Genomic DNA, 15702 nt, shown 5'->3' on the forward strand with positions numbered 1-15702 from the left:
GGAGCATGAAAAACTTAGACCATATTGTATTATATACACGGTGATTCACTACCAGTGCGACAAACTTGTAGGAGGTGTACGGGGCACAAAGACGAATCGGAATCACATAGCATTGCAGGGTCCGAAATGCCTTCGTCATGCGGTAGAGGACGTTGAACGGGAGGTCGCGTGAACAGCGATCCCGCTGGAAGTCAGCATTTACGAACCGTTTCTGTTGAAGAAACCAAGTAGCAAAAGTCCTCCGGAGTGGATAATCCGCAGGCTCCAATAATCATTGGAGCCTGCGGATTATCATTGAACTCATTATCAAATGAACTCATTTGGTTTGTTGACAGTATCCTCCATACAGTGGATTGGGAAATACCCAATCGTTGGCCTATCGCTCGAGTACTCGTACTCGGATTGCCTTCTACAAGACGTAGGACATTCTCCTCATTGTCTGGCGTCCTCGTCGTTCGCTCTCGATTAATGGTACCTCTTGTGAAACAACCAGTCTCACCTAACCATCTGTGCACACGTGCGAAAATCGTATTATGAGGAGCACGCCTGTGCGGGAAACGTTCCTGGTACAAGCGCAGAGCGGCGCGCCCGTTACAGTCCGCAGCTCCATACTCGAGGTGCATGTTTGCCAGTTCAACGTTTGAATACGCGTCCATCCTACTGCCTCGGGAACCGGTTCGCAAAGCTGACTTCCAGCGGGATCGCTGTTCACGCGACCTCCCGTTCAACGTCCTCTACCGCATGACGAAGGCATTTCGGACCCTGCAATGCTATGTGATTCCGATTCGTCTTTGTGCCCCCTACACCTCCTGCAAGTTTGTCGCACTGGTAGTGAATCACCCTGTATAATGTCTATAAACTGCGTGTGTTCTGTAATCGTTTTGCTGTTTTTTTGGACGAAAAATAAACTGAGTGTTTTCAGTTGGAAAAAACCATGCTACCTTTTCCTAAGACTGACTAACTCTGTCACGCTGTGGAATTCCTCGCGTCATCGACTGGATTCGAACTCAGGCTTTTTTGCTACCGGGAGTAGGGTTGATGATGATTATACTATCTGCGCGGATATGTTAATTTTAATATGCTTTAATTTTAATACCCACGATGATATGTTAATTTTACTCTAGTCTTTTAGCTATATACTTAATTAATTCTGACCTTGTCCCCTACTTCTGGCCATGCTGGGACATTAGCAACATTAGCCGGTCCTGTATTGTACTCAGCTAATTACAATAAAAAACCCTCTCTCTCTCCACAGCAGCAGCGCCACCGCAACTTTGAGAATTATCGAAGTAGCAGAGTTCCGAACTAGAGAAGGTTGATTGTAAGTCTTTGTAATTTGTGTTCTTTTGCCCAATTCTGCAGTAGTTTGAAATGGAGATTCTTTTATGTTGAATTGAATCTTGAACTTGCGCTTACAATCGCTCAAATGAACAAAAAATTTAGTTCATCGTGATTGTTACTCGTATTGACCTTGCAACAATTGAGCAAGATGTCTACCCTTGTTGAATCTATAGCTGTTCATCTTGGGGCAAGTGAACCGTGGCCTGATGATGTTAAGCTGTATCAGCCTTATGAAGTTGAACAAATTTTGTTGCCAGATACTGCAAACTGTTTAAGCGTGCAAGCATTTCTGAAAATGTGTTCCCTTCCCTTTCAGCTTGAAATGAAGATCAATGCAGAAAATATGTCGCCATCAGGACACGTGCCGTTCATTAGGTGTGGAGATTTCGTCATTGCCGACGTGGTTCCCATTATGTCCTTTGTCAATACAAAAGGTATCCATATTAGTGATTATTTGGATACTGCCCAGCATGCAGATATGCGGGCGTATATGTCATTGGTTAAAGATGTTCTAGGTAATGCAGAAATGTATATATCTTGGTTTCATGATAGCACTGTGCAGGAGGTGACGTACCCAAGATATTGCGATATTTATCCGCGCCCTTTGAATTATATTCTGTATATTCAAAAAAAGTGGGAAGTTAAAAAGAAGTTGAAATCAGCCGAATGGTTAAATAAAAGCCTTGAACAAGTATATGAAGAAGTAAATAACTGTTGTGCAGCACTTTCTGAACGACTTCAAAAGCAGACTTTCTTTTTTGGTGAACGGCCGACAGAATTGGATGCTCTTGTATTTGGCCATTTGTTTGCTATTTTGACAACCCCTCTTCCGGATAACAGACTTGCATCCATTGTGAAAAATTATCAGAATCTCGTATCTCTATGCATAAATATTGATAACCGGTATTTTAAGCAGAGTAATGAAGATCTTGGGTGAAAAGTAACAGGAGGTAACTAATAATTATAAATTATATATGAATAAAACAATTCACACAAACAAATTATTGGTTTATTGTTTAATATATTTTTAAAAAGCTCGATTCGTTTATATAACCCAATACTTTTTTGAAGCTTTTCAATATGTAATTCTTTCCATCTGAAGATTATAAGACAGTAATTTGAGAAGATTCTCTAGAACTAGTTGATATTTTTCAGACTATGAATTAGAAGCATTGTCAACAGCAGTGAGGTTGGTTAGTTAATTGGAACTTCTGCAAGGATTTATGAAATACCCAATAAACAAATAATTTTCTCTAAATATTTTATTTATATATAATTTATAGTTGTTAGAGTAGAATTATTAGCAAATGAGTAAGTCAGTAATAGTTTACTGTTCTCAGTGAAAATGTAGTTAAATTACTTTGTGTGAATTTCGAGTAATTAGGTTATATTATATGTCAGTCAAGCTACCCATAGCAATGACTAAATTGTGAGCCATATTACACACATTGTAAATAAAATATTTAATTTAATAATGACCAGAGTTGGCAGTTTTTATTTTTTACCTATATAGTAGTATATCAAGTATCTTGCCAAGCCGTGTGCATATGTACACCACACTGTTTCTATAAATAAATTAATTAAATATAAAATGTGAAAATAACAAAAATTAAATGAATAAATATTCATTTCGTTTTTGTTAGTGTCATTTTTTTTACAGGTCTGTATTCAGCCCGCAATGTGTGGGACAGTGGTTTTCAACCGGGGTGCTGTGGCACCTTAGGGTGCCGCAACATTCCAGGGGTGCCACAAAATTTTGGTTTAAGTTACTTAAACCAAAACTTAAACTTATTATTTTTTTAATTTATATGTTTATTTCATTATAAATAGGTGTACAGTATCTTTTTAATTTTGTGATGATCTATAATTGATGTTTACTTAATACCTCTATATAAAGAATAAAATTATATATTGTGTGTATATATATATATATATATATATATATATATTAATATTATATAAAAAGAACTCTTTATTATATACAGAAGGCACATTGCTATATATATATATATATATATATATATAGAATCAAATTACTAAAGCGTAGAACTGTGATGTTATATTTACTAATGCTATAATTATTAAAGCATCGGTCGGGCTAAATGTCATCCAGCCTGTAGTCTGCAAAATTACTATTAATATTCTTTATTATAATTTCTATCTTATTATATTATACCCATCTTACAGGTATGTATGGACTTCTTTAGGTCCTAGTTATACAGGCAGATGACAACAGAAACTGATAGCTCTGCCAGCCATGGGTTTGGTATTTTGTAGGGGTTTAGCCCTCGACAAAGTCTCTTGCAAAGTATCTTTTCCCATGGACGGCTATTTATATATAATTTTTATTGATTTTAATATTTATGTTTAACCATTGTTTTCTAGGGTTTGGTTAGTTCATGGATTGCTTCATGTTTTTAAACGACAGGAAGGCTTCTACATTTTACCATTATTTCACCACTATATATATATATATATATTGAGTAGGGGTGCTGTTATTAAAAAAAAAGGTTGAAAGCTACTGATGTAGAATGTTGATCTAGAAAAAGAGTAATCTCAAGTATATTGTTTGTAGTTCTTGTGAGTCATTCTGGCGGTGGGTAGTCAATTCCAGGACAGTCTATTAATCTTACTGTATGTTCCAGCATATATAGTAATCTGTCATGCAAGATCAAGTCAAATGCATTGCTAAAGCCCAAATAAACAATGGCAGAGTTATTTCCTACATCCAACTCATTAGTGATATTGTCATAATCATTTATTGTGTTAATTTTTAAATGAACCACTCTTTTACTACATGGTTAATACAAAATTAGTTTATTGAGTTCTTTTGACCTAATTTCTAAACTTATTGCAAAGGTGACATCCCATCATCAGGCCACACAAGGCTGTTAACAGCTCCTCACATCTCACTGCTCTGACTCAGAGCAGTCTTAAGCAGGTTTACAAGACAGAGTTCGACAAGACTTGTTTTCAGTGGGTTTTCATATTTAAAGATTGATGCAAAGAGACCATTAAATTTGTCAATTTGATTATCAGTGATCTTGCCATGTCGATTCCATAAGGTCCAGTTAGCCTTTTCCAGCCTAATCATTTCTCCAACACTATTACAGATTAACATATAACTATATGCTTTTGAGTTTTTATTATTCAATAATTATCTGGTGCTTTTGTTTTAAATATCAATTTCCTTATTCATCCTACTTGTGCTCTATATTTTAATGGTTTATACAATTTGTGATGGTAGCTTTAGTCATTCAGTAATTCTCCTGGGTTTATCCTTTATATGCTATCTTCCCAGTTAAGAGGCCATGTAGCAACCTGGGTTGCCCCTCTCTTGAAATTAAAATCCCTGCCCTTACCTTTAACAAATGTGATATTAGTCATCATTATCTGTTATGGGTTCGTGTATTATCAACCCTCTAATGCTCTGAGGGCTGCAGGTGATGAATAATTTCAGAATATTCTTATATACTTGTCCCTATGCTTGTAAATAGGAGAGAAGGCATAATTCAAATAGCAGAAGACTACTGTAAAGGGCAAGGATTCAGTTACAGGTACAGCTACCAAAAATGGCAGCAAGGAGAAGAGAGGGAAAGCAGTGATTGACGGGTTGGGACTCGGACCCCTACAGAAGTGGGGGTATTATTCAGCCTTTTCCGAAACCAAACACCTTTTCTTTTTTTGTTTTTAATTACACATTTTTCATTACGCATCCAAATAATTAAATAATTGGCTAATCACATATTAACACCACTTGACATTTCGAACATTGATGTTCGAAATGTCAGCAGGACACTGTACCTGTAACTTAATCTTGACCCTATGAAGTATCATATAGCGAGCAAGGGAATGATGCCAGCAGTGGGGAATATTGATCAAAAATTAGCATTATACTTCCCAATGAGGTAGAATGTGCATTGAAGAAAGTGAAAAATCAAAAAGCCCCAGGTGAAGAAGTTACTGTAGAGGTGTTAAAATTAGGAGGAAGAGACATGACAGAAACTGGCAAGGCTCTTCACAAAATACATTAGGAAAGGCGTGACACCTAAGGAGTGGAATAATGCAATTATAATTTTGTTGCATAAGAAAGGAGATAAATTGGAAATTATGGACCAATTAGCTTGTCCCACATCTGCAAGTTGTTTGCAAGGTTCATTACTAACAGATTAGAAAGAATGCAATGAGAATCAACAGAAAGAGCAGGCTGGCTTTAGGACAGAATTCTCAACTATGGATCACCTTCATATTATATCACAGGTAATGGAGAAAGCAAATTCAATAAAAACACCATTATTCTGGCATTTGCGGATTATAAAATGGCATATGACTACATACAGCATAAGGCAATGTTTCGGGCAGTAGAAAGACAAGGAGCCGACCGGGCTAGCCGAGTGGGTAAAGTACCTGCCCGGCAACCCAAGGTCGCGGGTTCGATTCCCGCCTCGGGCTTGGATCAAAGTACTGCAAAAACCTTGGGAGGTGCAATATGGCCATAGAAGCCGATGCGCCAACTACCAAATCAAAAAAAAAAAAAAAAAGAAAGAAAGACAAGGCATAGACATCTCATACATTATGATTTTGAAGAAAATTTATGAGAATGCTACGTGCTTCATTAGACTAGACAAAGACAGTAGCAAATTTAAAATTGAGAAAGGAGTTTAACAAGGGGACAATATCTCTGAAGTTGTTTACTGCTGCCCTTGAAGAAGCTTTCAGAAGATTGAACTGGTCGCAGAGAGGAATCAATGTGAATGGAGAGTACCTAAACCATTTACGATTTGCAGAGGACATTGTGATCATGTCATGATCCCGAAGAATTAGCACGGAAAATCTCAATCAGTTATGCAGAGTTAGTGAGGATTTCGGACTAATGATGAATATAGTTAAAACGAAAGTAATGATGAACAAGTATGCCACAGGAAAGGATATAATCATTGAAGGAGCAGTAATTGAAAAGATGGATTCATATACAGTAAGTAAGCCCCCGACTTGCGTAAGCCCTAGTTATGTAACTTAGCACACGTAAATTTTTTTTTCACTCAATATGTATATATATATATATATATATATATTATTTTATTTTTTTTTTTTTTTAGGATTGTAAAATTTAAAACAGTAAAAAAAATAATAATAAAAATAAATAAGCAATCAATAACAATGAATACGGCACACACAAATTGCACAAGTGAAATACGGTGTAACAAATTTACGAAGCTAAAAAAATAGGAACGAAGAGGAGATACTGAAAATTTAATTATGGTTTATATATATATATATATATATATATATATGACTGAAGATTTCAGTGAAGGGAACACACACATTTCACCATAATAAAGTAAAAACTTGCAGAATTCCAGCTATCGGTATTATTGCAAATGCAATAAGATCGAGTTTACTACCCATTTATAATAGATTGCATTAACAGAAAAGCCCAATAAACTGGAAACTGCAAATTGTTTTTATTGTTTTATAGTAGTGACCTCCAGAAATGTGCTTTAGTAAAATGTGAGCTCGTGTGAGGTGATAATAGCATGTTTCTGCCTTAACCCTGTGAAGTTTCTTAACAGAAAATTTTATTTTGACCATTATCATGGTGTCTAATAATAGACTAGTAAATCTACCAAGAAAAGCAAAGCGATTGATTTGGATAAAAAAAAATTAAAATAATCAGGATGTATGAAAATGGATAAACAGTAACAAGTATCGTGCGGATTTAGATTTGTCAGTGTGAACAGTGAACACAATAATAAAGGACAAAGACAGAATACGTGAAGCATGAAGGGATTGTCACCAATGAAGTCAACTATAATAACCAAGGCTATGAAATACACATCAGTTTTTACAGTACGATAACATATGTGTTTTCTTTTCTTATGTGCTGCTCCGGCTACTTCACCACTGTCCCCAGATAAAGTTTTTAATTGAACTAATTAAAAATATATAACTAATTGATTGAAAAATATACCATTTTTCTTCATTCTTCTGAGGATATGTGAATTTTAGTATATCAGGGATATAGCAGCAATATTTTATTAGTCATTCCCAAGTTACATAAAACTCGATTTACGTAAGAAGTCCTGGAACGTATGTCGGGGGCTACTGTACTTATCTTGGACAAATCATTAGCTGTAATAATCATAAATGGCTGGAAGTCAAGAAAAGAATAAAATTTCAGATGGATAGCATTCAGGAAATATAGTCACATACTGAGGAGCAATATCTCAATTTGCTTGAAATGCAAAATAATGAACCATTGTATGCTCTCCCAGCATGACTTATAGAAGTGAAACTTGGGCACTCACTAAAAGAATGGAAGATAAACTGAAACTACACAGCAAGGACTGTGATGAATAATATTATTAATCAGGCTGTTGAATAAGAAGAGAAATGTGCATTAGGCAGCAAACTCAAGTAGAGAACATTCTCATCAAAACTAAAGAACTGAAATGGAATTGCACAGAATGCATAGCTCAAAGACATGATGGTAGATAGACTAAGAAAATAACAGAATGGTACCCAAGAGGAGCTTAAAGAAAACCTGGTAGAAGATAACGGAGATGAATAGATGAAGTTAGTAGGCGAAGTATTCAGTTCTCAATTACTGCCCTCTCGGCAACAGTCTGGAAAGGGGACCCTCTTCTAAAGATTGCCTGATGAACATACTGATATTAATAATAATCATCTAGTTAATTTGAAAATAGTCCCCTGTGGCATATCAAGAATTTTAATGTTAATAGTTTTAACCAAGTCAACTGAAAATTGTCTTGGTATCTGATTGTTGCAGCTGTGATATGTTAATTTTCTTGGTACTGCTGCCAGGTAGACAGTTATTGTTCTACAAGATTAATCTAAAAGATTAATTTTCTTAGTTTAAAAATTGATTGTCTTTTCCACTAATACCTTTACTCTTTTCTTCCTGCTTTGCTTCTTTTCCAGGGATGCCTGTTTCTCTCATCCCCTTGCTTTCTATCCACTTTCCTTTCCCTCCATTTTCCATACTACTCGTGCTATATCCTTTCCTTTCTTTGAATACCATGTGGCTCCCAGGCTTGCCTGATAGCCCCAGTAAGAGTCTCAGCTAGAAAGTGGACCAGGTGCACCTCTACATGGCCAGAGTTGGGACAGGGGACCAGGTGTCCTCTGCCTCCTGGCTGCAAAGTCGCCAGGTGTCGGCACTCAACATAACAAGACACATACTTATACACCTACATATATATATACTTACTGGCCTGGCCTTTGTCTTTTCAGATGCTATAGCGGCATATAGGGGGAACCCTGGAGACTGCAATTAAAACAAACACCTTGACCTCGAGTCCCCTGTGGCAAGTTTCCTTTCCAATTGCCCCAGTTAATAAGGAGATCTAAATTTGCATGCCTTTATAATAAAATTATTAAATAAAATAATCTACTTTGAACTGAGAAGAATGCTATGTGGTAATATTAAATTAGTTTTAAAGAATATATGCTTTTTCCAGAGGGTAAAATTTAAATTACATTTATTAGTGAGTTTGTAAAATTTTTTTTATAAATTTTTTCACCCAGTCATTCCTAATATTAAAATGAAGTGCCTGAATTCCTTATTGAATTCTTTTATTGGGACAATGTTTATGCTCTACAAAAATATAAAGTACAAAGAAAATTATTTTTAAAAAGTTAGATACTGTAATTACAAAATAATTTGTGTATTTTAGCATTATTGAAATTTACATAATTAACACAACACTCTTTAGTGTTCACTAGTCAGTTCCAGAAGGTCGTTTTGCGGAACCCAGTTTAGGAACCACTGACTTAGAGGACAACACTACTCCTCCGCCTGAGATTGCCTAACTATCTCAGGTGGAGGGGTAGTGTTGAAGAAACCTTTCAAAATTCCACCAGTCTGTGATGGAACTTGAACCCAGACGCTCTAGTGACAAGTGGCAAAAACCACTATACAGTCATAGAGAGAGAGTTTTTTTTTTTTTTTTTTTTTTTTGAGTGGGTATATATCTTTACCAGGATGTGACACGTTTTTTTATTGTTTAACAGTGAGTCCATCAGCAACTGTATCCATAGGTGAGATGTAAATTTCTTTACAGGTGATCCATATATAGGTTGAAAAGACTGGGAACCACTGTACAAGCACATGGGTAACCAATTACCATCTATTTATAGTTCAACTGTAAATTTATTAGACTAACTTTTCTAATAGTGATTTTTCATGATCATATTTCTGGTGAATTTTTAAGTTTATCTGAAGTTCTGCTGATATAGAATTTTTACTCAGCTGGGGAAAAGAAAGAGGAGAAGTTATTACAAATTCTAAATTTCAAATCAAAAGAAAGTGTGCCACATTAAAGCATTTTAATTAATCCAACCAGTTGTTTTGAATATCTTTAAGTTATGTTTAAATTAGATTTCGCTTTCTTGCAGCCTCAGATTACTGCTAGCTCTAGGCATTTTCTAGAAATGAATGTAATAATTTCAAGGAAGACTCATAAATGCTATGAAAATGTTGTACAGTAATGGACAGGTGCACTTAGGGTTTACAGTACTGAGATGTCGGGATCCTGGTCAATTTTTTTCCAGTGTTGATACAAAAATACCAGTTTTTTGGTCCTAATTTAAAACATAATTATCCATGATTTATTCACATAAAGGTTGTAAAATTGACAACAATAAACCATTAATACTGCTGAATTTGCAAATCAGGGATTGTTATACACAGTAAAAATGCAAGAGAAACCTGAAAATGTCATGAAACTGTAAGACAAAATCTTACAGATATATTTCTCTTAGTAAGTAGTGTGTGTGTGTGTGTGTGTGTGTGTGTGTGTGTGTGTGTGTGGAAGTAAAGCACTTAAGGAATAATGAAAACATCATTATGGAAATATTTCCATTAGTGGCAGTAGATCTGGTAGTGCAATTAAGGAATATGGTGAACAGTAGTATGGCAGGGTTAAAATTAAAAGCTTCTGAAAAATAGTTTAATCCCTCTATTACACCTCTACTTGAGGATGTGACACTTAGTGCATTTTGGGAAAGGGTGTCGGTTTGGAGCAGTTCAAAGGTATTGTGAATGGGTGAACTTGGTAAAAGATGAAAGCGTTTCGTTGTATGGAAAAAATATTGTTTTTCCCACCAAAGGAAAGTGAGTTTAAAGAATAACACTGTGATTGGGTCAGGTTTACATTAGATAGGGAAAAATACGTAAATGCGTGCAAACCCCTCCGGAGTTTGCACATAAGCTTGCATATAAAAAAGTAGTACAAGGGGCAATTGTAACTTGCAATCAATTCAATAAATAAATAAATAAATGAGAAGGAAATAAGGTGCTCGCACCAAAAGAGGGGTTTGTGGTTGTTGTTCAGAGGGGTTGCAGACTTCCAATGGTAGTTCTGGGTTCAGTTCGAGTCTAGTTCTGGGTGTGTCCAGCTATATAGTGAAGGGTTCTGCCAGCTAAGGAGGAGGGGGAGGGGGGAGAGAGAGAGAGAGAGAGAGATCACCGCACAAAAGAATCCCACCGTGAAAGAGAAAGAAGGTAAGTCCTCTGAACTGTGTTGTTTTGGAAATGGTACTTAGATAAAGTGGGAGATTATTTTAAAGTAAAGTTGAAGAAATGTGAGAAATAAGGAAATGTTTAGTGTTGAGTTGGTTTATTGGTTGAAGTTGTAAAGAAAATTGATATTGCTAAATTAAGAGAGATTACATGGAATTGTTAGCATTAAGTTAGTGACTTATGGGTTGCTGTTGTGAAGAGAATTGATATTGGTAATTAAGAGAAATATGAGGAAGTGATTAAGATTGAATTAGTTTAGTGTTTGAAGCTGTAGAGAGAGTTGAGATTGTTAATTGAGAGAAATTTTATGGGAATTATAGCATATATTAACAGATTAAATGAGAAAAATGAATAGATTAGATGTAAATGAACACCAGTTTTGTATTGTAAGTAGATTTGTGTGATAAATGAATTTTGTTTTATATTTGTGTCATTGCTCTTGAGTAACTGACAGCTCACATATAATATATATATGATATATAATGTATATATTCGTGTGTGTGGGGGGGGGGGGGAATATCCCTCAGCTCCTGGAAATTCTAATTTTTTAACACAGTCAGGTAGCTTGTGGGGGCTTAGTGCTTGATGGGAGCTGCTGTACGAAAATCATAACAATGGCCACTGACGGCAATACTAAGGTACAGAGAAATAAAAATAAATAAATACCCCCCCCCCCCCACAACTTAGATTTGGTTTCCTTGCCAAGTTTAACCGTTAGTCCCTTTCTTTTGTTAATATGGATATAGTGCCGTCAAAAGGGAAATATTTTTTTTATTTTTGATAAAAAGGAAATAAGATTTTTCGAAGATGAGGGAATAAATCGGAGGCGGTTAAACTGCAACTCGTCTGTGACTATCTCGGTACAAAGCACCAACCAGCACAGAATCCAAAAGGATGTTTTCTGTCACTAATTAAATATGTACCAAAATTAGATCCAGTTTAAATGATAACACTATTGAGTTCCTTAAGAGCTCACTTTATTCGGACAGGTAGTGTGGATGCTTATGTTTTTTGTTTTTAGAATAACTGTATGTTTAATAATTTTTGCTAGAATATTTATTATTGTAAAAAAAGTTTGATTTAAAATGCAAATTCAAGTAATTACTTGTTTTTTCCTTACTTTATTGCACCTAATTGTCATCAAAATTTCTTGCAAAAAATGGGTGTGTTTTTTTTTTTTTTTGGAATACTGGTATAAATTAAAAATACCGAAATACTGGTGTTACGATTTTGACAGGTATTGTGAGCCCTAGGTGCAGTGGTTGATTGACATTATACAGTTGCTGTGATCTGATTTGTCAACTTGAGAATATAAATACTCTGAGGCCTTTATTAGTAGGGTTGGGGTTTATGATCTCCGAATGCCCAAGTAAACATTTTCAATCATTCATTTTTATTTTTGTAGGTTCCACTGTTGAAACAAATTTGAGCCCTTGCAGCTTGCTTAGTGGTTATGATTGCTGTCCTTCCACACCATATTCAGAAGGCCTAGGTTCACTTTCTTGGAGATGTGAGGAATTTGTGTGGGCTTTTTTTATATTGTCGCCAAGTTAGTCTGTCTTAGGTTAGGATTACATGGCTTTGTTCTCATAATTTTTTTTTTTTTAATACAACAAAATGAGAAAATGAACTATAGAATACACACAATGTATAGATACGATATGCTGATTCAGTGCCAAATTCTAAACCAGTGAACTACATTATTCAAGGGCAAGGGAAGTATTCTTATTATCCATCTACCTTTTATGTGGTTAGTGTTTTTAATTATTCCCTTTCTTCCCCTATTTCATTGCTTTTCAAGTTACCTTACAGGTATGACAGTGGTTTAATCCTTTTTAATAACTTATGTTTTTACCATTGAGTTCATAAAAATAAAAAAATATATAAAAAAAAACAAGATAGTTGCATATGGAAAGTGGTGATATTATTTTTAGGCTGATAATATATCTATACTATGTATACTATACTATATTCAAATACTATGTAGTACTTTTTTGAATGTTAATGAGGTTTGACTATAGAAACTTTTGCTCAGATTAGAGTGGCACTGATGTGCATTTATTTATTAATCTGTATGACATCAGCCATAGGTGAATATATAGATTTGTCCACCCTATTAAAAAAAAAAAAAAATAGAAAGATTTCAAATAAGAAATCAGTAACCAAAAATAAATAAAAGGATTATAAAATGTTTCAGCAAAATTGTCACATCTTATTTTTACTTCCACAAACTTTTCAACTATGTCAACAAAGTTTATATTATTTGTGTAAGATTTTCAATAGGCATTGACTATTTTCTTCTTTTCCTTTGCCAGTTTACTTTATTGCTCTTCTGTCACCTATCTTGAGTTATACTAAAAAGTAAAAATATTTATTTTATAGCCATTGATACCACTAACACAAATAAATACCCGCCTTCTCACACACTATTACATGACGAGAACCATTGGTGTATTCTGCAAGTTTTTTTTCCCAGTCACGGATATGTTTATACAGGCCATTTGAATTAAAAGGTACCAGGGTCTACTTTGTTTATTTTTTTATTTTATTTATTTTATTTTTTTGCAAATTTCATGTGCATGAATGCATATTATACATTCATGTATAGGAAAACTTTTTAGGCATAAAAAAGCAAGAATTTGGCAAAAGTGCGAATGAAGACACTTATAATGCTAATCTATATGGCGTGATTGCTTTAAATGCAATTTCTTGTTACAAAGAGAAAGAAAAGCAAATGAAACAGCTAAAAATTAGTTTTCTATTTAAGAAAAATTAGACCAGTATCCGTGTCCTTGCAGAAATACAACGGTGACTTGTTTACTTAATAGCATCTATTACGTTAAGTTTATACAAAGGAGAAAAACAGTGCAGGCTTGAAGGCATAAATTGTGTTAGAGACTAAATGCACAAGGCATAATTTCATATGGGTTTGAATTAACTATATAATATTGGTATAGATTCATCATAGTTAACCTATAAAATTAAACTGCATATGTAGTGTAAAACCATCATTTTAATTATATCTCATATTGTGACTACCTTCAGTACCTTCGAATAAGTAATGCTTCTCAAGTAGAGAAATAACAGTATTCTCTACTTGAGAAGCGTTACTTATTCGGAGTAGTGCAATACCTAGTATCTCATTGTGAAGGTAGCCACAATATGAGATAAAATTAAAACGGTGCCTTTACACTACGTATATAGTTTAATTTTATGAGTTAACTATGGTATATCTACACCAATATTTATATAGTGTTAGAATCATGTACATGTATTGGATTGGGCCACCAATTTTCTTTTTCTTTACAGTAATATTTTTATACTTTATTGAAAGTGATAAATGCGATCTTAAAGAACGTCTACTTTTTTATATGCATAAAATATTTATTTTTTCTTGTGAGAACATATCTTTTGTGTGATATGTGTCGTATGCAAGTCAGTACACACAGAGGTTGTTGGCCTCATTGTTCATCATTTTTGTTTTTCATTGTGGTTCTAGGAATGTAACTACAATGAACAAGAACTTCCTGTATTTGTTTTCTTCTGAATACAGAAAGAAAAGAAGAAAAGGTATAAAATAAACATGTTGCCGTTAATTGATATCTAAATTAAAACTGCTCTTATACTAATATAAAATTTTTGCTAAATGCAGCAAGCACTAATACTTGGGAGATGCTACCATACAATTAAATAAACTAACTTATTAAGTAAACTATAAACTTAAAAAATATATATATAAAAATGAAATAAATGCAAAAACCAAACAAGCAGGCAACGATCTGCATTCACCCAGGTTATGGCACTATCTGAATAACCAAGGATATTTATTATAAAACTGAAAACACAGAAAAATAAATCTAAATTAATAAATTATATTCTAAATTACAATGTGCAGAAATTGTTATCCTTACAAACAACCTAACCCTACTATTGGATATCTGCTACCGAGTGATTCAAAAATGAAGTAAAGTGAAGTAGATAGATCAGACAGGTTGCAAAGAAAGCGATGCATTACATTTCTGTTACTTACAACTGTATAATATTTATTACCCTCCAGTATACTTTTTTTTTTTTTATCCCATTTTCTCTCTCTTGATATTATATGTATCTCTTCACAAGTGATACTACAATCACAAATCTTACATAACTATACATGTGAAGCATGTATGGACTGTCTAAAGCTAATAATTCTGATTAAAACTACATTTAATCTATGAATTTCTGTTGATCCAATTTTAATGAAATTTGCAGTGGCTGAACAAATATTTTTTAAAAGTCTCAAATATAAAATTTCATGAAAATCTGTCTAGTGGGAGCCAGATTATTAATTGTGGACAGATGTGATAAAGACAGTAGGTGCATATATATATATATATATATATATATATATATATATATATACACGCGCACACACACACACACACACACACACACACACATGTGCCTAAAAACTATGGATATGAAAATTGACATTTATTATTATTGGGACATACACAGATTAATAGAGAATATCTGAAATTTTCCTACAGATCGTGTAGGCTTTTAATATGAGCCCTACTAATACGGATGTGTTGGCAGGTCCTTTACATAGCCTCCTACAAAAGAAGTCACAATATACAGGAACTTCCCAACTTACGTAAGGGTTACATTCCGTGGAACGCTACGTAAGTCAGGGAATTTCCCTCAAGCTTGTGCAGCACTCGCTGAATTGATTGAATCAAAAAAGAAATGTTCGACGAACATGTAAATAGAATTATTTATTGCGTTTATTCAATTTTTTATCTCATGCGTAGGAAAAATTACAAAAAAAGAGAGCA

At 34.3% G+C, this 15702-nt stretch overlaps 1 protein-coding gene across 1 annotated transcript; it reads left to right on the forward strand.

Annotated features, from left to right (window-relative positions):
- The first annotated feature begins 1284 nt into the window (after positions 1-1284).
- Positions 1285-12682, forward strand: LOC150080533 (metaxin-2-like). The gene is made up of 2 exons (XM_090382097.1): positions 1285-2291; positions 12291-12682. The coding sequence occupies exon 1, from the start codon at positions 1490-1492 to the stop codon at positions 2276-2278; it is 789 nt and encodes a 262-aa protein (XP_090238223.1). The 5' UTR covers positions 1285-1489; the 3' UTR covers positions 2279-2291; positions 12291-12682.
- The last annotated feature ends 3020 nt before the right edge of the window (positions 12683-15702 follow it).

The sequence above is a fragment of the Mastigoproctus giganteus genome, chromosome 9 (assembly GCF_048544385.1).
Source record: "Mastigoproctus giganteus isolate SK-2022 chromosome 9, ASM4854438v1, whole genome shotgun sequence".
In the NCBI taxonomy this organism is placed as follows: domain Eukaryota; kingdom Metazoa; phylum Arthropoda; class Arachnida; order Uropygi; family Thelyphonidae; genus Mastigoproctus; species Mastigoproctus giganteus.

Coding starts and splice junctions, on each gene's coding strand:
- LOC150080533 (XM_090382097.1), top strand. CDS start 1,490: ATGTCTACCCTTGTTGAATCTATAGCTGTTCATCTTGGGGCAAGTGAA.